The following is a 21,803-nucleotide window of genomic DNA, read 5'->3' as shown; positions in this document are numbered from 1 at the left end:
GCCCACTTTGCCGTTGTATAAGTAGCCACCAGGTGCGAGTCATCGGCCAACTATTTTAGCTCAATGCTGCCTTCGGAGTTCAAAATCGCTAACAAAAAGGAGCTGCTGGGCCCGTAATCAATTTATTCAGCCATCCACGAAACATTAAAACAGCATAAGAGAAACATGACGCCCCGCCGTTAAGCCCCTTTCGAAATGCCTTGAACAAAATATTCTGTTTTCTCTTTTCTTTCCTCAAGTTTTCTAGAAAAAATGACAATCCTAATAAGAAAGGCCTCCGAGGAAGAAATCCCCGCCATCGCGCGGCTCGCCGGCCAAGCGTTCCACCCAACAACCGATTGGATCACGCGCCAAGTCTTCCCGCTACACCTCCAGCCAAAGAACATTCCCGATGGAGAAGCATCGCAGCCGTGGCGCCGGCTAAAAAAGACTGTAGGCTTCAGTACGCCAAACTGCGCGTTCATCGTGGCAGTGAATACCAGCCTGGACAAGAACAACCAAATCGTTGGCTATGCGATATGGGATCTGCCGGTTGGATCATCCGAGGAATCCCCCGTCGTCACCCCTGCAGACCCTGAGCTGCCGGCAGATGTGACTGATTTCAAGGTCTACGCCGAGCTCAAGACTATCCTGGAAGAAGATCACAAAGCCTCATTTGGCGACAGAGGGTTAAAAGACGTGTGGCGTTCGTCATCCCCTTCCATTATCACTTCCTCTCTATATACATACTCCTGTACCAAAAAAAAAGGACATGGGACCTTAACTAATGTGCAACAGATCTCGATATGATTGGGGTTGACCCACACTATCAGCGACAGGGAATTGGCAGGGCTCTTCTGACATGGGGCGTTGAGCAGGCCACAAGAGAGGGCAGAGATTGCTACTTGATGGCAACACCACAAGGACGACCTCTCTATGAGTCTTTTGGCTTCGATATTGTGCGTCCATTGAACATGTTTGGGGTCATGCATCATTCCATGATACTCCGAACAAATAAAAGGACGTGAGGTGACACTGAATGTTATAGACGGATGCTAGCCAGCGTGTACTATTATTACTACTAGAGGGGCTGTTATGCTTAGAAACTGTTTGAAGGGAGGAGACTTCTATTATATAAACGATTTAGAGTCTTATGCTATGATAATGTCTGTCTGTATTCAACAAAACATGAATTCGTAAGAAAGTGTCATACGTGTCCTCAACACACCCCATAACTGCCTCGACAATTGCTTTACAAGTAATCTATCATATAATTAATGCCCATATAACCATGTATCCATATCTATCTTGGTACTTGAGACATCCCGAAAGGAGAGGAATAAAAGAAATAAAACAAAAACATCTTCCGTGCTTGGAGATGCGTGACCTTTAAATCAAGTCGCTAAGTTTTTTTGGGGGTAAAAAGAGAAAGCACATTTACTCAGCCTTCTTTGACATCTTTGTTCGGAGTTTCATCAGCAGGTACACCAGGGAGTACGAGCTAAACACCATCAGTACCACGATGGCAGCATCGCGCCAGCCGTAGTAGTACTCTTTCAGGTTCAAGGTTCGGAGGTAGTCTTCGCCCTTGGTGAATGCACAAACTTGGCAGTTGGCCGTAGCATCGGGGTTGATCAGATTGGCCACAGCACCGGGACCCGCTGCCAAGTAGCTCTGCAAATAATCACCACAAGTTGTGCCGTTGGGAGGGTTGAAGGTGGCAAACTCGTGAATGGAGCACTTGATGTCCTGGCCCCAGAGATCAAAGACCAACATACTACCCATCAGATAGTTGAAGGGATTGAGCCAGTAAATCCAGTATCTCCAGAACTCTTGGATCTGTGCGTAAGGAACCAACACACCACAGAATGAGACGAGGGTTCCAATGACAACGGGGTTCGCCAAGACGGCAAAGACCTCGTTGGGCGCATATGCGGCAATGAACTGACCCATACCAGTGTAGAGGAACTCGTACATGAGCATGACGAAGAAGGTGGCTCCAGCTCGCTGAGAGTCGCCGGGGAATCCAACGGTGTAGTACCAGCACACAAAGTAGAGGACAGCGCAGATGATGAGGTATGGGATTTCGGAGACAATCAGTGCCGTCACAAAGGCGATCCACGAATACATCTTGGACTTCTTCTCGCGCGTTTCGAAAATGTCACGGCGGTGGATGAAGAGGGGCTGCAGCTGGGCAAGGACACCTGGGGCGACGAAGATGAAGTTGAAGATTGTAAACAGCTTCAGCTGCAAATCACCGACAGAGTCCTTAATCATCCAGAAACTGAAACCGTTGAAGAGAGCCGAAAAGATGTGCAGAGCAAACTTGTTGTTGACATAATCAGCATTGCGGAACAAGCTGACGTTCATGCGGTGAGTGACAAGCTTGGTCTGCTCCCACAAAGACGTGGCAAACTCATGACCATCGTCCACGGTGCCGGGGGGTTTCGCTGCAGCCTCGCTGATAATTTGATCAAGTTCCTTGGTCATGTTGGAGTACTCAGGCGAGGAAAGCCAGACCTCGTTCCAATCCTTGCCCTGCGAAAGAGTTCCGGAGACGACGTCAATCATGTGCTCAGCAGGGTTTACCTCGGTCGGGCATGGAGCATCGTAACGAGCAAAGTATTCCCTGACAACGCTTGCTTGATCTCCAATCTCTCCGAAATAGACAGTCTTGCCGCCCTTGGCCAGCAACAAAAGGGTGTCGAATTGGGCGAACAGCTGAGCAGAAGGCTGGTGAATTGTGACAAGAACAGCTTGGCCAACAGCAGCGAGCTTTCGCAAGAAGCGGACAGTGTGGTAGGCGGATTGGCCATCTAGACCAGATGTGGGCTCATCAAGGAAGATCAAAATGCTGGGCTTGGAGACAAGCTCGACGCCGATTGTGACACGCTTACGCTGCTCAACACTCAAGCCGGCACCGACTTCACCAATCAAGGTGTCGGCAATGTCGTGCAGTTCCAATAGATCGATAATAGTGTTGACATAAGCTAGTTTTTCCTCGCGTGGTGTGTCGCGGCTCTGTCGAAGAAGTGCCGAGAATTCGAGAGCCTCTCGCACTGTAGCATACGCCTCATGCACATCAAGCTGTTCGCAGTAGCCTGCAGACCTCTGGAATGAGACTGGGAGCGGTCGACCGTCAACCAAGATAGAGCCACGGATAGTACCTTCAGTCTTTCGCTGGGCGAGAACATCAAGGAGCGTGGTCTTTCCAGCACCAGATGATCCCATCAAAGCGGTTAGGTTTCCAGGCTTTACCCATCCTTGCACATGATCCAAGAGGAGACGGTCACCAGTTGGGGTCTTGACAGTGTAGCACAGATCTTTCCAAGTGAATACTGAGGAGTTCCGAATGAGGTTGCCCTGAACTGCCACGGCGGTGTCATCAGTAGAGTTGCTATCGGACTGACCACCACTGACGTTGGTGTCATCCTTTTCTGAGATATGACCACTTTCAGTAACCTGGCCTTCGACGTCCGCTTGGCGTATAGCATTAACAACCTTGGACTGCTCTCGGGGGATAACCAAACTAGGCCCATTCTCCGATGATGCCTTCCACTTGGTCGTGAAGACGATAGTGATAGTCACGAACAGAGCCCACCATGCCCAAATGATGCCAAAGTTTCGCCAAATGTGCGAGTGGCTGTAAGAGAGTGATTTGAGATACAAGTCACCATCAACATAAGTCTGGCCCGGAACTGCACCTCCTACGCCAGCGCAAGCCTGAGCACCGGGGTCGGTAAAGCCGGGGCCATTGGGAACAATGTTGGTGCCGACACAGGGAATGATCTTGCCGTGGAATTCGTTGGAGAGAATGGCATCGAAGCCATAGGCCATCGGGTCAATCCAGAAGAGCCAGACAAACCATGGGTGCATTCGCGGCTTCTGAATCATGTAGCCATTATACATGATTGTAGCGGCAATGATCAAACCAGACAGCTTGGAGGCACCATCAAAGGTGCTGAAGGCGGCACCGATGGCTCTGAACATGGCGGTCATACAAAAAGTGGTAGCCACAACAATGATCCAAAAGGTGAAGAAGTGGCCTGCAGACATTGTCAAACCAACCATGAAGTACAGAATCAGAGAGAATCCCGAGACTTGCACCAAGATGACAGGGATATCAGCTGCGATTTGGGCGAGGCAAAAAGCTGCGGGGTGGAAATAGGCAAATGACTTGTGCTTGATCAGAACGGGCCGTCCCATGAAGGATTCGGTAACCTCAGACATGGACAGCAAAGCGTTGAAGAGTAGGGCAAAGAAACAGGCACCGGACTTGACAAACAAGCCAGCAGTGGTGTCGGGAGCGTTATAGAAGAGAGAACCGGCGATGAGTGCTTGTACAATGGTAGAAAACTGCTTGATGAAAAAGGTGGCCTTGTCACCCCAGATGATCTGATACTGTCGCTTGATGCAAGTCTGTACCTGGACTCCGAAGCTCACAGTGAATGAGCTCGAGGCTGGCAGTCCCTTGTACTTTTCCATAGCGACTCCTTCTTGGAACGATTTTGTCTTGCTCTGGGCCTCCGATGTGGTGGGATAATCGTATTCAGTTCGCGCTTGCTCGAACAACGGTGTCTTCTCGTATTCATCGCGAATGGCGCCAGCTGTTCGGGGAAACTTGAATTTCATCTCATCTCGGATCTTTCTCTCAGTGGGCACGGTAACACCAGTCAGGAAGTCGGCAACGTTGGCACCGTCGTCACAGATGAAACCCATGCTCTCCATGAACGGGCGAGCCTCGCGCATGGGGCCGTAGTAGATCTCCTTGCCCTCGTCGAGAACGAGAACTTTATCGAAGAGGTTATAGATGCCGTTTCCAGCCTGGTATAAAGTGACAATGGAGGCCAAACCGAGAACATCCGTCATCGCTCGAACCGACTTGGCCCACTCAAGAGCACTAATAGGATTGAGTCAGTGAAAACTTCCTAGCATTTTGGACATAAAGATGACACTTACGTGCTAGCGTCGAGACCACGAGTTGAGTTATCCCAGCAGAAAACACTGCCCCTGGATGCAAGACATTCGATGATGGAAACTCGCTTCCTCTCTCCACCGGAAACACCTCTGACGAATGCGTTACCGACCTTGGTATCTACGGTATGCTCGATACCCATAGACTTCAGTAAAAAGCTGCGTGATTCTTGGCGGATTTCCTCCTGACTTGTTATGCCGTTGGGCAACTTGTAAGGGACCTTTAATCTCGTCGCGAAATCCATAGTCTGTCCAACAGTTAGGGATGGGAAGAAGATTTCCTCCTCCGTGTTCATGATAATCTGGCCTCTGTAGCGTTTAGCCTCCTCAGCCTTCATGGAGCCAAAGGAGACGTCTCCTGAAATTTGGGCGTAACCACTCCGTCTATTAGCCAGCATATTGAGCAAAGTAGTGCATCCACTTCCGGGACGACCCAGAACGAGGAGCATCTCTCCCGGCTTGACACATCCGTGGGCGTTGTCGAGAATCTTTCTCATAGGCGGCTTCTGTCGAGATTCTTTGATCAGTTTTGGGATGTTGAACTGAGAAAGAACATTTTCGTGGATAGCTGCATCGGCTCGGACAGCCTCGACCGTAAGGTTCTGGAAAGTGACACCTAGTTCTCGACGGGGAGCTCCAGAAGCACTGTCACGCTCTTGGATGGCGACAACTTCGGGCTTCATAGACCAGGTGTTGTCGACAGAGTTTTTACGGGTCTGGGCCTCCGACATGTTGACGTCTGTGAGTGTCTCATCGTATGTGGACTTCATGATGATCCCAAGTCCGTGTTAGTGGCGAGAGACCACTAACAAAAGGACTATAGCAGGATGTTGGTGAAGCGAGAGTGTAGGTTGTGTTTGAAACAAGACTCAAGAACAAAGAAGAAGAAACCGTCTCGAAGAGAAAGCTATCATTTAAAGAGCCCCAGCAGCCCCAGCTTCAGCCGTGCCTCGTTGGCAAAACACGATATTGAGCCAATTTGGTGGACCTCGGCTCTGACAAGAAGACCGAGACGGGGCCCGGCTTTGCCTGTACGAGTAATCCCAAAAAAAAGCCATGGCCACGATGGAGCTGGAAGGATGAGTGATGTGAGTCAACCAATGGAGTCGTAGGATCTGTATCAGGATTTGAGCCAAAGGTCCATCCACGCGGCCTAGAAACACGGAGGCGGAACGTGCCAATCAAGCTCGCTTCCGTTCTTTTGTCTCGCACTCGGATAGCCGCCCCACGAGCTTAAATTCCCCTGACGCCCGTTCCGGCTTGCCGCCATTTCGCTGAGATTTCAACGTTCCGCTTAGTCATGGCGATAGAGCTGCATTCGGCATGTGGTGGGCTTGAAAATTCATGGGCATCCTTCGATGCCCCGAGCTTGATGCCAAGCGGGAGGTGAAGCGGTAGTTGGACGCTTCCGCACTACTGGTACTGCTCCCTGTAGCAATGATCACGGTAGTATCAGCCAGGGTCCAGCTAGATCTTGCTCTGACGAACCACATCGTTCAGACCTGCGTACCCTGGAGCTGGATAAAGCAGATTGGTAGCATCGCCTATTCCCTTTCCCGGCCACCTACATCGCCGGATCTTGCTATGATGCAAGCACTTCATTTTGGAATTGATTGCCTGCCACCCTGCCACATGGTAGTCGGAGGATGTGCCGTTGGTGAGTTGAAGGTGTATCGGGTTTGAGCATCGCATCCTCCCAAAGAAACTACTGTACTGAGAATGTTTCATCTTTCATCCCAACGGTGTAACGGCGTACAATCTCTCCAGGCGGTAGTACTGCGTACTGTCATCATGGGTGCTGTAGCAACTGACAACTCCATCGTCGGGGTCGCGGCTCGTTCAAAGTGCCGCCTTTCTAGAATGCCGCTCGCCCAGCTCCAGCTGAATTTGCGTGACTAAGCGGACAAATCCCTTTCACGAGCCTCCCTCTTTGTGCCAAAGTCTCCGGATGTCGTCAAAGGTCATTGTCGTATTACCAAGCCACGTTGCTCTCGGCCGAATGCAGGAGCTGCTGGCGCCCCCGTATGTATGAGCATTGCAAATCAAATCGGCATAATCAAATCATCCCCCCCAAAGGATTACTTACAACCCCCCGAAGGATCCCGGCAGCATCAAAGCCTTATCGCAGCACATGCTTGGCCCAGTTTTGCTGCGGTAGTTCCGATTATCTGACAGCCAAGAGCAAAAAGAGTTCCGACGCCATGCGTCACGTCGGCACTACTGCCTCCGGCTAAACCCTGGCTCGATCCACCTCAGCGCAACTAGCGCCTGCTCGGACAGGCCCGCTTGAGCGAAACCTCCGCTGAGTCATCAACTCGCAACCCCGAGCAGGCGCATCTCGGGCTGTCAGCCGAATCGAAAAGCCTATTCCATGTCCGAAGCAAAATATCGAATCCCTCCGAGACCCTCATATTACCGAAAGCATCTGCCTGTTGCTTGATAGCATTGATTGCATCAACTGTAACTGTCATTATCTGATTAGCAAACACGAGCATCAGGGCAGGCAAAAGCCAAAGTAAGGAGCATGGTGGCTGAAAGGCGTGCTTGCGACGCTTGTTATAAGCGGAAGGTAATGGATTCACAACCCCGAGTCTCGTTTTTGAAAATGATAGTCCTATTCTGTTGCTTGTCATCATCTCTCTCTCGTCTGAGTCTGATTCTGATCCTCCCCATTACCCTACAAACACCATCACGTCCAGACTTATGCACATGTATTTTCACGCTTATACCTGATGGGTGGTGGTAGATCCAATGCGATCGATCCGAACACGATGAACTATGCAACTGGTGCCGACACCATGATCTCCCCTGCACACTTAACCGAATTAGGGGCAGGAAGAAGAAAACTAAGTATGTACCTGTCACTGCTGCAGTGTTCGCATTTCCGCTTACAAAGACTGTGTTGCAGGAGCTCAACCGAGAGTCTTGTCAAACGCCTTGAGCGAATAGAACAAGGCATAGCCAGGGCAAAGGCCATCAAGCAAGGCGTGCAGATACCTCCTGCTACTACTTCTGCTGCTGCTACTACTTCTATTGCTACTGCTGTTACTGCGGCTCCCGCTGCCGCCTCTCCAGCCTCATTGGCTCCCTCTGACGGCTCTAGCCAATTTCATAGGAAGATTACCCACGGCAGGTGTACCCTCTGTCGATCCAATGACAACTCGCAGTCCCCTCGACAGCTTGGCGCTGCTCCCCTAGGTCAGGTCTGGTTTTCGGGCCAGAAATTTGCTGCCATCTGTTCCCGGAATGGCATTCCCCATTTTACCTCCCTTGGAGAGCAGTGGATATACTCAAGAACAGGATTATGGCCTCATTTCCGTAACGACGATGCTTTTGCTTTCAGAGAAACGGATCATGTCCCCTCTGCGGCTTCAGCACTCCAGTCTTTGAAGGGGCCTGCGAAGCAGGCTGAGATCCAGAAGCTTCCGGAAAGATGGATTACACAGGCGTTGCTTGATACGTTTATAGCATCTGACTTTCGTCTCGTCTTCCCCGTGGTGGAACGCGAGTTATTCGAGGAAACAATACGAGTAGCATATGGTGCGCCAGTCACAGACGCGACGATTGAGGAGATTGGTAGTAAAGCCTGTGTGCTTGCTTTTCTTTGTGTCACTAGTCATCATTTTGCTACTCAGGATGCTGCCAAGCTTGTCGACAGCGATGCTTGTGCCAAGCAAGCGCAGCTGCTGATATCAGACTTTGTTGAAGACGCGAGTCTCACGACTTTGCAAGTAATGGTCATGCTGGTAAGTCCTCGATGACTGTGTATCCTGGTCTCACCTTTGATTCACTTCTGACCCTCCTAGTTCCTCAACGAGACACTATGCGGCCATTTGCAGGGGGCGTGCATGTATCACTCTATTGCATGTCGTACCGTTTGTATCCTTGGAGGACACACTATCGCCAACGATCCACATAAAACCACCAACCTCACTTTTCAGGAGCTTGAAGAACGCCAGATCCGCCGACTCTTTTGGCTCTGCTATCTCTTTGACAAAGATATAGCTTTGAGAAACGGCCAGCCGCCCATCATCAGCGACGAATTTTGCGATCTTACCCTCCCTCAAGACTACATAGCAAACCGGTTCTCGGAAGAGGCTTTCTCAGCCACAACCAGTTCCCAGGTGCCGTTTCTCCCTAGCGACTTACGTCTAAGTCTGCTTAAATCGAAGGCTGTTAGCGCTCTCTACTCCGCCGGCTCGCTACGAAAGTCGGATGCTGAGCTCCTCCGTACCATCCGTGAACTTGACGAAGACCTGGAAAACTGGCGTGCTTCAATTCCACCGGAATACGCACCCGCGCTATCTATTCGCCAACATGTCAAGCTTGCTGACACTCTGAACATAAACACCAGTATGCTGCATATCGAACTGCACTTGGACTACCACTATCTCTTGAACATGATACACTGCGCCAGTGGCCGATGTGTGGTAGATTGGAGCGAGTCCGGGAAGGAGATGATTTTCGGCTTACAGTCTAGTCTTGACTTATCTGTCGAGGCCAGTCGATCGACTCTCATCTATCTGAGGGAAGCTGCGCCTCGGCTGGCTGGTGAAGCGTTTTGGTGAGTTTATACTTATACTTCCTCTTCGTCTGTTATGTTGATCTCGATGTTCTAACGCACGTATGCTAGGGTTTTCATCTTTTACCCTGTCTCGGCCCTTCTGAGCATATTCTTCAATCTTTTACGAAATCCTCAACATGAATATGCTGAGCATGATATTGACCTGTTGGCTTCGGCTACCAAAGTCATCAGAAGCATGCCTATGCACAGAGTCACGACTCACGAGCTTGAATATCTGCGTAGGATGGACGCGTTTATCGAGGAGCTAGGCCGGCTGTGTCAAGCAGCAACTGCAAAGGCGCGACACGAGCACGGTGGAGTGGAGTAACTGTCAATGTACCCAGGTCTTGTACATGCATTTGGGGCGTTGACTTTTTCGTTTTGTCTATATTATGAATTTATATCTTCAGTGGCACCTGATTATGGAGTGGGAAAGTACATTAGACATAGAGATTTATTCATGTGGGGGTTCTTTGATTACTGTATTGACGAGTATACGCTTCTAGCATGTATAATTTTTACTGTATCATATTGCATTTACTAATATATGATCCTGCTAAACATCATACTTCGTTCTTTTTCTAGATTGAGCTAAGACAAGTTCACCTTAATAAAAAAGGGAGGAGCCTGCATGAAGCAGATGAGCCCAGAGAGTTATTTGTTGGTCAGGGCTCCTCGACGTGCTTCTACGCTGTTTCTGTCTCTTTACAATCTGAATGACACATCACCGATTGACCTCAGTAAGTACAGTATAAAACGGCAGCTGAATTAAATAAGATGGTGATTATAAACCGAAGTTGAATAGCCGCATTCGAGCCACTCCTAATGTCTTTTAGTAATATAGGATGTATTCACTTTAAAATTCTGTCCTGATTTATGTATGCTGTATGTTTGCAAAAGCCTTCATTGGTGTCTATTCAAGAGTGATGAGTCGACGTGCCATGATCACAGGCAGCCGATCGATATAGTGTCAACTATTGGCCGTAAGTTCGTAACTATACATTCATAGTATTTGCCAACAATCTCTTGAACCTACAGATCACTCTTTTCTCTTGGCAAATTCCTTTCAGTTTCCATCATAAATTAGTATCCTCAGACTACTCTTCATGATGAGTTAAACAGCCAGTGAAGGGATTCCTTCGAATAGTTCGCTCTTTATCACAACATTACTCTGAACCCGTGATAGAAGGGCTGCTAAAACTTTACAGACAGCTAACCATAGCCAAACACAAACTTGACAGGTTTCCAACTGGTGCTCTTCTTTCCAACGAGCATCTGAATTTGCTACGCCTTGTTGACGGAGCAGATCTCAGGGTTGGTGAAGCCAATATGGTTGACTTGGAAGGTCGAGGCAACCCTCAAAAACGTATATACAAATTACGTGTCAGGCGATATAGGAGGTGAGCTAAACTTGATCACATGGGGGAGAATGCCCCTTGTTTAATCATCGACTCCTATCCGCTCTTTGTCTGCCATAATACTACTATGCCGTGCTAGATGTAACTGAGAAATCATACTCTGAAGCTGGTAGCAACCCATTTGGTTTACGTCTAGGTAAGTAATTCTTCCTATGTTATAAATTCCCTGGGGGAAAAAACCGTTTTAACAGTGTTCAAGCTCAGCTTTGAGAGATTTAATCTATTTGAATAGGCGTTCACTGACCACTTTTGGGTTCAAGATTTGTAATATTACAAATTCCCCGATATTTCATCCAGATCCCACATTTTCTCTCTCCATCATGCCACTGGTCGATATAAGCACAAATGTGCCTGGTGACTAGATTCTGAAGAGTGAGTTACTTAGTATGGGGGGGGGGGGGGTGCCATGTCCTCACTCTGCAGCACTGACCTAGACACTATACTTTACCTGTACAAGTCATAAGACCACTTCCGTTTTTCTTGCTACTGAGTGACAACTACATTGACAGCTTCTAAGTTGGAGTTTTCGAGATGGGCGGAGCCACATTATCTGGTGGCACTGCGTAAACGAGCCAACTTCACATTCGAGTGTCTCGCCACTTCCGACCAAGGGCTCATAAGTATATACAATTCCCTTGGGATGACTTGACCATGACAAAGTGGTCTTTGTCAAGGCTATCTGGGAACATTGTCTTTTCTTATTTTGTCTCAAGTCAAGAGTATTCATGGCAAGCCCCTGATACTGGTGGACCATTGGAGACCCGCAAGGAAGAACATCAAGGAGATGCCACATGGTTAGTGATAACGATGTTGAGAGTGTCGCTGTGTTGATGGAGACAAGACTGGCTAGCAGTGCATACAAACTGAGAGCAACTGCATACGATCAGTACAGGCGCGGTATGTTGAAATGCCCAAAAAAATATTCTCAGATGGCTATTGAGGTACATCTTTCAACACTCCCACTAGCTCAATAGACGTTGGCTCTAAACATTGGCTCTTACTGGCTCAGCGGCTCTTACTGGCTCTCAACATGCTCTTACTGGCTCGGCGGCATCTTACTGGCAGTTGGAACGGCTCAAGTCTACCCTGTCTGTGGTGTGGACCTCAATTTCCCCTGGGATCTGGCAATTTCTTTTGGAACGGCCTTTGACGCGCTTCGAACGTGCGACCTCGTGATAACCAACAAGACGCTAAACTGCTACGCTATTCTGCTCATAACCTGTAGAAATGCAAAAAAAAGTATTTTATTGATGGCTGTTGAGGTTATATGTCGAGACGGTGTTCATATCCGAGGTCATACACTATTACCTAATCGGGCAATCGCTCTGCATGTGATTCATCAAGGCTACCACAATGGACACAGGCTCATGTTTACGTTTAATCATTTGTCATTAAGGTTCAAAAGTTTTCATTAGCTCGTAAATGGAATGAGAGAATAGCCTGGGATTTATGAAAGACATTTCCAAGTTTATTCCTAAAAGCAATGCTGTAAATGAAACTACCTACCCACTCTTCTATACTTGCCTATCCAATCTCCATCACTTGCTCTCTCCATAAATACAGCCTTTATTTCCATCTTTGATAGACAGCAGTGGGCTACGAAGACTTCAAGTGCATATGTATACAAAGCCATTGCTTTATTCAAAGTTTATCGATAGCAGTTACCCAAATTGCATTTTGCGATTGAGTGAGCGAAAAACTTTCTAGGTTTGGTACATTAGAGATCACTATGCAGCCGAAATTCCTGCTGTTTGAATGACAACGAAAAGCAACAAGTTGATGATCCAATAAAAGGGAAAGGCTGGATTAATAATAAAGAAGCTTTCTAATAGTAGCCAGAATGAAGAAGTCTTATCCACCGTAAGTTGTGTAACCCGTTTTATCCCTGTGCAGATGCCTCGATGAATAAAAATAATATGTACAAGAATCGCATCTTCAATGATGCCCGAATCGAATGTCCAGTTAAGGAGTAGCAGTTGCAACGATCTTCTGCTCTCCGCTAGTTCGCTTCACGCTGTCGTACTCCCCAGCAGAAGGTCGCGTCTTCCGCCTCTCCAAAAACTCCAGGATAGCAAGAACGGTTGTCGTAAGTTGAACCAAGAATAGGGGAATCAAGTTGTATTGCCATCCTCTCATGATTCGCAGGTGGTTGGCGATGTCGTTTCGCTGGCTTTCATCCGCCAGGTCGAGCTTCAGCATGGCTGGGAACCAGTTTTGAGGCGTCCACGTATCGAGAGCATACTTGTGGTTGCCGGTTTTCGAGGCGGCATCAAGATCGATAGTCTGTCCCTTATGCGCATTCGTAACCGAAAAGACGTATCCGAGAGACGCAATGGTGAGCATGAGGCCCAAGACGAGAATAACGAGCCAGGCACCGTAAAAGAAGGACGTGGCTTTCGCTCCGATGATGTTGGGTCGGCTTCTAAGGAAAAGAACGAGGGAACCCCCTATGCAAACGACGACGATTGCTGTTCCCGCGGCGCCGTTGCTAGAGTGTCCTTGGTCGACCAAGAAATGTTTTGGTATGCCATAGAGATCGAAAGTCGAGCCGTTAAAGTTGACAGCAAATGTGCCGCTGGCAGTGTTGTGTAGCCATGCCACCATGCTGGTGATGAAAGCCAGCTCGAGGACGGCATCAATCAGCAGCACGCCCAGAGCGACAATGAGATAGGTAAAGAGTGCCATCTTGACGAAAAACACAGTTTGCTTCACTGCAGTCGGCGATTCAACAATGAATGAGAGAGAAAAGCCTGACCGGTAGCCCACCAAATAACTGACTAGAGAGAGATCACATCTTATATTATATTTTAGGCCTTACGATGTCCGTACCAAAATCCCCGTTTGATAGCCCAATCGCCGTTGGCCCTATGTTAGTGCTGACCGGGTGGAATCAGTGGCTGAGGTACTAGCCAACACCCAAGGCAAGCTTCCCTGCTTACAACCATCGGTAAGGCGTAGACAAGATACCTGACCATGTGTAAACGGCTGAACCCAACGTCCCGAAGGATTGGCAGTGGACCAGTACGCATACTCTAAATTTCCGGAGTTTGCCTTACCGCTGGGGGCCGTGGACCTGGAAGCAGCAGAGCCGCATAAGCGTTCTCATGACTGAAGGCTTTTGGGTTCCACTAGAATCCTTGGAGCTAGAAGAGTTTTCTGAATGTGAGAAACTACAGTTCAACTACATTTGCCCTGTTGAACATGAGAATTGACTGCCAGGGTCAGACCAACCCAAGCCATGTCCAACCCACCCAACTTCAGAGGTTTAAGCTTGTTTTGGTCTTGTAGAAATCCGTAAAGAGAGTTTGTAGATGATGACATTGTTCACCGACGGCTAGTTGTATTTACACGGGTGGCTGTTGAGTTGAAGGAGCGCCCGCTTAACCTGATTAGTTACTGATTCCCGTTAACGCATACAGTTTGCCATACGCTACAATTCTAGCCATTCGCAGCTGAACATGACAGAGAGTTGCGCAAAATCCGTGTAATCTGCGGGTTTCCTACTTCATGCACGGATTCGGTGGATTCCCTGTTTTTCTGGAGGCATGGATGAATCTTGTTGGTAGCCTTGCCTCGTATCTGTACAGAGCCGTTCCGTTCCCACGCAAACGCACACTGTACTACGCTATGGCCTTGACGTTGGCTCGCCCTGTAGTTGAGCTGGGGTATCACAACAAGGCTCAAGACCGATTCCTCTCAAAAGCATCACTCCCAGGAACTCGTAATTTCGGCTGTGCCGCTTCTGGGCAGGCGAGCAGTGCTTTTGCCTTCTCCGCATCTGGTCTGAACGAATTGGAGTCATGGAGCGGCCCGGCCATCGTGCTAGTTGCCTGTAGGTTGTAAGGAGAAGTTGAGCCACTTGTACGAAAGTGCAGGGGTATTTCAAGGGCAACGGCTTATGGCATAGCTGATAAATAGCGGCCGCTGACTGCTATAAATAAGGCAAACAGCTGTAGCTTTGAAAATCCGCGATCCACGATTGGACCAAAACCACAGCTTACGTAGGCTCGCATGTTCAAGGTGGAATTTCACTTTGCAGGCAAAATCCATCGCGTAGCGTCCTGCTCCATAACGCAAACGGAAGTTTTTTCTCATAAAGGCATACGAGTCGCACGATGAAATCGAAGAAGCTTATGTCATGCACTGTACGAGTTTACGATCGGGAAGGGATTCCGTGACACCAGAGTCGGCCCAACGAATCTACCCGAGCCTAACAACCATATCTAAGAATATCTCACGATCTCATGATCAGCTGCATGTAGAAGCGTAAATAAACTGGCTATACTCCATAAGTGAGTCCTCCAATATGTGAGGGCGCCATTTCGAGAGAGCATTGTGTTTCAAACTCCGGATAAGGATGTTGATTCCATGCTGCAGATGTTCCGGCTTGAGCTTTCATCGTCATCTTGCTGGCTGAATTTAACCAGCATTTACGTTGACCAACATAAAGCTTCTTGGCATTCATGGATTTCTATTTCAGATCTTAGATGTCATGTCACTCGTAAATTATCGATTTGTGCGATGGCCTCTGATTTAAGGGGAGACATGACCTTGACTCAGTACCCTCAGACAGGGAGCTTGAGCCCCAGTCTTATTTCTCCTGAAGTTTCTTTAACCACGATGGGAAATTTGTCCGCCATCACACCTGCTATTACAAGGTTGATGTCAGGCGCAATGCCGAGGTTCTCGAACGCGGTTGCTATGCAAAGCGACATTTGAAAGACAATACTCCATTTTTGTTCTCACCAACGAAAGACCGCCATTACCCTGAACCTAGCATCAAGACGTTGCAGAATTAACAGCACGTCAGTTTGTAGCTAACTATAGCAATTTTCGTTGGCCGTGAGTTGTAGTGTATGTGATACATGCAAAGAGTCGAAAGAACATACTGAAAGGGGTACAACGCCACTTGTAATGCTCATCCAAGTAGCTTCCTTGCTGTAAGCTCACTCTATCAATGGGGCTCAGCAATTGCTCTTTGGGCACCTGATGGGTCTCAATATAACTTTTGGCTAAGCCTGACGTTGTGAGACTCGACTGCATTCTGTCTGACACGGAGAGGAAGTTCTCCCGCTCATGTACAGAGAGAATGCTTTAATACTTAATGTAATCTAATCGCGTTATATCTGCCTTTGACTCCTTGTTGTGCAACATCTCGACGAACTACTATTAGATTCTTATCGACACTGGCGTTTCACACAAGAACTGGGTTAACATGAATGGTTGAGGAATATAAGTATATATATAGCATCAATGCGTGTTACACGCTCTCGTTGTGCAATAATGTGATGATGAGTTGGAGGAGTCAGTATCACCGCAACACACGAAGATCATGACTGGAAGATATTAATGACGATAAATGCGGTGACATGATCGCCGTTTAGTGCGGCATGTCATATAAAAATAGATCAGGCAAATCAGGGCTGGTAAATGGGAGATGTTCGAAAATAATTACCGTTTTAGGAAACTAAGCACCGAACTCTCTTCCACGGTGGTGCCGCGCGGTTGATCAATATGGCTTAATTGTTACTAAAATTGAATACATTGCCACAGAAATGCCGCCTGGCCAGTCAATGCCTGGAATCACGGTGTGCATGCTGAGAGAATTCAACCCCGTCTTGTGTAGCTAGACGCTTCAACTCTATCACCGCACGCTGGTTGCTACAATAAGCACATGGTTCGTCATAACGAGAGAAGCAGAAAACAGAGTATCACTCAAACGGTATGCTAAGACATCTAAAGAAATGCCGGTTATATAGTAGGTAAATAAGGGGAATGGCTATCCAACACTCCAAGTTTGCTATCCCACATCCAGTGTTCCGAATATAAAGCTAGCGATAATACCACATACTAGAAGCAAGTTGCAGAAAGTATTGGTAGCAACAGAAACACTCAAGGAATTGAGTACCTAAAAGTGCTTTCCTTCACATCTTATCTTGAAACTTGAACTCCAGAAAGTCGATGGGATGCTGAATCGAAACTCACGTAAAATATCATCTTTGATATCTGCTTAGCTCAGCGAGGAAGACGGTTGTGGGCAATTGTTTTTTCCCTTTCCATGAATTACAACCTTCCAACTACAATCCAGCCATATCAGAGCGATTGACTAGCTATACGGTAAATGCTGCCTACTTGAGGCTCTGCATAGCCAACGCGAGAATTAATATGCCTTTCCAAAGTTTTATCGTGCGCTTGGTAGCTGGAAAGCAGACTAGGCATCTCTCGATAATAGAAATAATAAGCGGCTTGCATTGTAGGTTATGATAGCTATCTTTGAAGACGATGTAGTAGAGTATTGGTTTTAAGCTCTCGCATGGGAGCAGGGAGGCTGTGCACTAGGCTGTGTGCTGGGCTTCACCCAGGCAGCAGAAAAAGGCCTCCCGATTGTTCAAATTTATTTATTCTCTCCTTTCTGCAACGAGAATGGGCATTGCAATGGCAATTGCATCAATGTTGAAGGATACTTGAATGGTTCACGTCTGTGGTGTTGGATAGATACATGTATTGGCAGAATTAAATATATGCAATACCACAGCGACCAACGCCTTGCAACATTTGCTACCCAACTGTACCAACAATCACCTCAGAATTTTGCATGCGACGCTTGACTGTTTCTTTAGCTCGCTAACCCTCGCTTTGGGGCTTAAAAAATCACTGTAGGGGTTGAACTCGATGGATTTCCTTACTGAAGCCTTGAAGCCCATTCCTGTGGTTGTTTGGGGCAGTCCCGCCCTAGAACATTGCGGAGGGCGCGCGTTTCACTACGTAAGTGTCATCATACTTCACTGCTCAAAAACACGACCCTTGGTATAGATACTGATTGGAGACATTAGGGCTACATCTTCATCGTGAATGAATGTGATCGTGACCTCGCCGCGGCAAAGCTGCTGGGTGCCGGATGCATTCGCGCAGACTGGTCATGGGGCTCCACTGACCCGGCCACCCTGCAGACATTGGACGAGAATGCACAGCGTATACACAAAAAGTCGATTCCGAAATATGAAGATATTGACAATAATTCCATTCGCTTTGTATTTCCTCCAGAGCGTGTCAGTATCATGAACGAGCCGATTGCCCTCGTCCTTCCTTCCTTCGTGGGGCTTGGTCCACCACGGACTGCAGCCTTAGGAAGCAGAGAACCAACTCAAAATGAGACACAGAACGACGAGAACTCAACACGGTTTCACAAGTCACCACAAGCACAAGCATTAGTTCAAGGAGAAGACATACTTCAAGAGGACACGCCTCAAGAAGTCACGTCTTTAGCAGCCACGCCTCAAGAAACCATACCCCAGGAAGACAAACTCCAAAAAGACAAACCTGGGGAAGCTACAACACTTTTAGAGCCTCAGATGCTTCCAGAGCAGGAACCATATCCGGAACCAGAGAATTTACAACCAATCAAGAGCCAGCGGAACTCGGAACTCTTACAAGATATAACGAATACACTAGACGTAGAAGAGCTGCAAGGCGGAGAGGAATTTCTAGAGAATACGGTAGATGATTCCAAGCTCACATGCGTCGATGGCTTCCTCTATTATCCGCGTCTTCCGGTTCTGCTCGAAACTATGATTCGTGCCCGATTGCGCGTTCCTGAAGAGAAGGTAAGCTATTGGGCAACCATGCTGGAAGTCTGGGCCATCACTTATCTTTGGGCACCAACTATGGCACCATACGACATTCTCGACGGAATTGAAGACGAAGAGGTCAAAGTCTGGTTTAACAAAGCAACCAAAAGGTTCGAAGGTGGCATTGACCGCGTCACTAATACCAAGAGGAAGGGAAGAGTGGCATCCACTAGGCCCCCGGTTGATTTGGATACATTATTCGACTAGAATTCTGGCGATACTTGGATAGTTGAATGAAGACGACCTTACTCCAGGCAATAGACATGTAGCCACTAAGATATTCTACAGTATGCAGAGTATTATTCACTGGATGATTGACTAGAGTAAACGTTTGATGTTAAATCTGATGACTTTATGATTCCATTTCCTAATTACCATTATACACGTACACTAATTTACAAAGCCACATCCATTAAATATGGGCTCGACTTTCTCTACGCTGACCTCGTTGCCGCCTGCTCTCGGCCGACAACAACTCCTGCAGCCTATTCGTAAGCTTTTCTAATATCCACTCACTCTCCCCTTGGCTTCCCATCAAAGGGCTGCGATGGCCAACCCACGACCATTTCACAGGCTCTTCATTTGCACTATCTTCGGGAGAATTATTATGGTGCTTCTTTGCCTTGATCTTCGCTTTGGTATGCGTGTACGGACTATGCTCGTCTTCACCAATTAGTTTCAGATACCACGCCCATTCGTCAAAATCGTAATGGTGGTTCTTGGACGCCTTCAGATGGCTAGCAACAGCTCGAATCTCAGAAATGAGAAGGAAATGCAAGTCAGCCCCCGTGGGAATCCTTTGGTGTGCGCTGCGGAGGCGGGAGAGAGACCGCCGAACTTTGGAGGTGAAACTTGACGCTTGTGAAGGACGGCGCACATTCGCAGGCCGGCCTCTCTCATCTTCCTGATCACCTGTCTCATTTCCATTCTCATCTCTCTCATCTTCATTCTCTTGTTCAGAAAGGTCTTCTTCCTCGAGCTGGTCCATAATGTGGGCTAGCCGCTGGAGGTGATGCCTCTTCGACTCCACAATTAATGGATCTGTAGTTTCGTAATGGGCTTGAAAGAACTTTCCAAGAGTCATTCTGCTGATGAGGTGTTTGAGACTAGCCATGTAAGATTCTTCACCGGGTAAAATGGTGACATTTCCCAGACGGATGGTGCTGTCTTTGATGATCTTGACGACGGTGTCGCCTGCATGAGAGATGAGCACCGTGATGGTGGGCAAAGCCATGAGAGACCAAAAGACAAAAAAAGATTTCCCGGCATTAGACACGACTGTAAAATCGCCATAGCCAATGGTTGTCCATGCGATGAAAGAGAAGTAAAAAGCGTCAAAGTATGTCCAGTTTTGGTAGCGCTTCTCTGCCTCCATAAATACCACGGCACCCACCAGCCAAAACACGAGCCATACCATGACGGACATGGCTAAAGCCATCCATTTTCTCCGTGTAGATGTCATGGCTTGGATCTTGCGCATCAGAGCAAACTCTGCCTTGCGTCGCTCATATTCGCTATTGATGCTTTTATTGCTTTTATTGCTTTGATCCGTCGGCATGCGTGGTAATCCGGGTTCCTCTTGGATGGGCTCTAGAAGATCGTCATTCCCCTTCCCTATGATGCTGCGAACAGTTCTTCTTCTCTTCTTTTCCTCCATGCGTGCCAGGACTCTGCGTTTTCCGCCTTCGAGAGTTAGACCTCTAACAGATCCAATGACCAAACCCAGGCTTATTATTCCAACGATGGCGTATGGAATCATCAGCGCCTTTGCAAGATTTGTCGTAGGAGTAAAGTCACCAAAGCCAACAGTGAAGAGAGTGACATCTGCCCAGTATACGGCGTCTAGAAATCGCCAGCCTTCGATGTTGCTGAAAACGACCGCCCCAACATGGAGATATACAAGCACCGAGATAGTCTGTAGCATGAGAGTGCGTTGGCTCAGAGTCAGGATAAAATCCTTTGGGTAGTGACCTGAATAGGCTCCCCAAAATGTGATACTCATGAGAGTTGCCACGATAAAGTAGAGAATGGCTGCCCAGATACCGTAATAAAATGATTGAGACCAAATCATCTCATCCCGCGGGAAAGGGAGGTCTTCAACAAGTGGCCCAGCGCCTGTACAGAGCAGGCAGATCAGGACAATCGCGGAGAAATACCTATTGCAGCATTAGTTTGCGCCATTGCATTGGCTCATCATGGGACTGTGCGCTTCTTACCATCCCACTATGGTAATAGGCTGTGCTATACCAAAGCGAATTCTTCTTGCCATATTGAAGAGTAGGAAGAAATTGGAGATAATGGCAATGCCCAGTTGAACGGCGTTTATTGCCGTTAACCTATATATGAAAGGTTAGGAACACATTTATTGCGGCTGGGGATCGTAGATAGGAACACATACCACGCTGGATCGGGGATATATGGCGCTGAGTCAGGGTCTCCTCCTTGAATAAAGTGCTGCCTCCATGGCGAAACTAGAGCACAGATGCTGAATGCTGAAGCTATGGGGCCAATTGTGCCAGCAATCATGGGAAAGACTGAGGATAGGAACCACCATCGGCTAAGTAGCCAGCATTAGCAGATAGTCGCCTTTATTGGCTAACTCTTCCCCCCCTGGTTACTTACGTGGGCTGAAGGTGACAATTGTCGTTCTCAATCGTCGGCTTGCCACGATCGAAAGTCTCATTGAAGTGAGCATTTGGGTGGCGCTCCTCGCCAGTGACTCCATTTCTACTGTTGCGCGTCTTATCAGGACTAAAAGTCTCATCCAGTTGAGCCTCCAGGTCGTGTTCCTGGCCAGCAGCCCCATTTCGTCTGTTGCGCGGTGGTGGCGACATTTCTGCGGCTCCTGTTCAATGGCTGTGTGGCGGTCAAGACGAGGGCTCGCAGCTCTCTGGCGGAGAGGAAAGCTCTTATGCTATCTCCACATCCACTTCATGTGCTTTGACAGAGTCGAATGAGCCAAGAGTATTTGAGCTGAGGCAATTGAAGAAATTGGCTATTCGGCTGAGCTAGTCGGAGAGAGAGAATGAAACGAAGGGTATCGGCGGAATGGTCGGGGCCCTAGCCATATCCCGCAACCGGATTCGTCTTAATACGCGTGTTTTTGTGAGATGTCTTGGCACGAAGAGAACAGGCGAGATGAGTTGATTCATAAAGACAGAATGAAGACAGTTGTGCTCTTGGCAGAGATGAGACCAAATGGTTTGAAGAAGTTTTTTGACGGCGATCATTTGACAATTG

General features: G+C 48.0%; 6 protein-coding genes across 6 annotated transcripts; 3 read left to right on the top strand and 3 right to left on the bottom strand.

Moving 5' to 3' along the window:
* Positions 1-73: 73 nt before the first annotated feature.
* On the top strand, positions 74-1,150 carry V8C40DRAFT_248111 (GNAT family N-acetyltransferase). Its single transcript, XM_083216472.1, has 2 exons — positions 74-685; positions 778-1,150. Exons 1-2 carry the CDS (start codon positions 253-255, stop codon positions 1,005-1,007), a joined length of 663 nt encoding a protein of 220 aa, XP_083072134.1. The 5' UTR covers positions 74-252; the 3' UTR covers positions 1,008-1,150.
* Positions 1,103-5,987, bottom strand: V8C40DRAFT_36502 (ABC-2 type transporter domain-containing protein). The gene is made up of 2 exons (XM_083222896.1): positions 4,939-5,987; positions 1,103-4,879 (listed from the first exon to the last, which is right to left on the bottom strand). Exons 1-2 carry the CDS (start codon positions 5,721-5,723, stop codon positions 1,417-1,419), a joined length of 4,248 nt encoding a protein of 1,415 aa, XP_083072133.1. The 5' UTR covers positions 5,724-5,987; the 3' UTR covers positions 1,103-1,416.
* A 1,274-nt stretch (positions 5,988-7,261) lies between these two features.
* V8C40DRAFT_248109 (transcription factor domain-containing protein) lies at positions 7,262-10,083 on the top strand. Its single transcript, XM_083216471.1, has 5 exons — positions 7,262-7,522; positions 7,700-7,803; positions 7,862-8,699; positions 8,760-9,517; positions 9,587-10,083. Exons 1-5 carry the CDS (start codon positions 7,478-7,480, stop codon positions 9,843-9,845), a joined length of 2,004 nt encoding a protein of 667 aa, XP_083072132.1. The 5' UTR covers positions 7,262-7,477; the 3' UTR covers positions 9,846-10,083.
* Positions 10,084-12,589: 2,506 nt separating this feature from the next.
* Positions 12,590-13,765, bottom strand: V8C40DRAFT_248107 (uncharacterized protein). The gene has a single exon (XM_083216470.1). It carries the CDS (start codon positions 13,618-13,620, stop codon positions 12,898-12,900), a length of 723 nt encoding a protein of 240 aa, XP_083072131.1. The 5' UTR covers positions 13,621-13,765; the 3' UTR covers positions 12,590-12,897.
* A 3,842-nt stretch (positions 13,766-17,607) lies between these two features.
* V8C40DRAFT_266967 (uncharacterized protein) lies at positions 17,608-18,770 on the top strand (the record flags this gene model as incomplete). Its single annotated transcript, XM_083219811.1, has 2 exons — positions 17,608-17,700; positions 17,769-18,770. 2 exons carry the CDS (start codon positions 17,608-17,610, stop codon positions 18,768-18,770), a joined length of 1,095 nt encoding a protein of 364 aa, XP_083072130.1.
* Positions 18,771-18,900: 130 nt separating this feature from the next.
* V8C40DRAFT_248103 (potassium channel family protein) lies at positions 18,901-21,769 on the bottom strand. The gene is made up of 4 exons (XM_083216469.1): positions 21,186-21,769; positions 20,962-21,120; positions 20,780-20,899; positions 18,901-20,719 (listed from the first exon to the last, which is right to left on the bottom strand). Exons 1-4 carry the CDS (start codon positions 21,395-21,397, stop codon positions 18,976-18,978), a joined length of 2,235 nt encoding a protein of 744 aa, XP_083072129.1. The 5' UTR covers positions 21,398-21,769; the 3' UTR covers positions 18,901-18,975.
* Between the last annotated feature and the right edge of the window lie 34 nt (positions 21,770-21,803).

The sequence above is a fragment of the Trichoderma camerunense genome (assembly GCF_050948025.1).
Source record: "Trichoderma camerunense strain CBS 138272 chromosome Unknown V8C40scaffold_11, whole genome shotgun sequence".
Classification (NCBI taxonomy): Eukaryota; Fungi; Ascomycota; class Sordariomycetes; order Hypocreales; family Hypocreaceae; genus Trichoderma; species Trichoderma camerunense.
Note: the sequence above shows the minus strand (reverse complement) of the source record. Positions and strands in the feature narration are given on the sequence as shown.

Bases quoted from the DNA above. Each gene is read 5' to 3' on its own strand.
- V8C40DRAFT_248103 (XM_083216469.1), bottom strand. From the start codon at position 21,397: ATGTCGCCACCACCGCGCAACAGACGAAATGGGGCTGCTGGCCAGGAA. The intron at 21,121-21,185 runs GTAAGTAACCAG...CTGGCTACTTAG, and splicing joins AATTGTCACCTTCAGCCCAC to CCGATGGTGGTTCCTATCCT. The intron at 20,720-20,779 runs GTAAGAAGCGCA...ATGCTGCAATAG, and splicing joins CCTATTACCATAGTGGGATG to GTATTTCTCCGCGATTGTCC.
- V8C40DRAFT_248107 (XM_083216470.1), bottom strand. From the start codon at position 13,620: ATGGCACTCTTTACCTATCTCATTGTCGCTCTGGGCGTGCTGCTGATT.
- V8C40DRAFT_36502 (XM_083222896.1), bottom strand. From the start codon at position 5,723: ATGAAGTCCACATACGATGAGACACTCACAGACGTCAACATGTCGGAG. The intron at 4,880-4,938 runs GTAAGTGTCATC...CAATCCTATTAG, and splicing joins CGTGGTCTCGACGCTAGCAC to TGCTCTTGAGTGGGCCAAGT.
- V8C40DRAFT_248111 (XM_083216472.1), top strand. From the start codon at position 253: ATGACAATCCTAATAAGAAAGGCCTCCGAGGAAGAAATCCCCGCCATC. The intron at 686-777 runs GTTCGTCATCCC...AATGTGCAACAG, and splicing joins AGGGTTAAAAGACGTGTGGC to ATCTCGATATGATTGGGGTT.
- V8C40DRAFT_248109 (XM_083216471.1), top strand. From the start codon at position 7,478: ATGGTGGCTGAAAGGCGTGCTTGCGACGCTTGTTATAAGCGGAAG. The intron at 7,523-7,699 runs GTAATGGATTCA...GGGTGGTGGTAG, and splicing joins ACGCTTGTTATAAGCGGAAG to ATCCAATGCGATCGATCCGA. The intron at 7,804-7,861 runs GTATGTACCTGT...ACTGTGTTGCAG, and splicing joins GGCAGGAAGAAGAAAACTAA to GAGCTCAACCGAGAGTCTTG.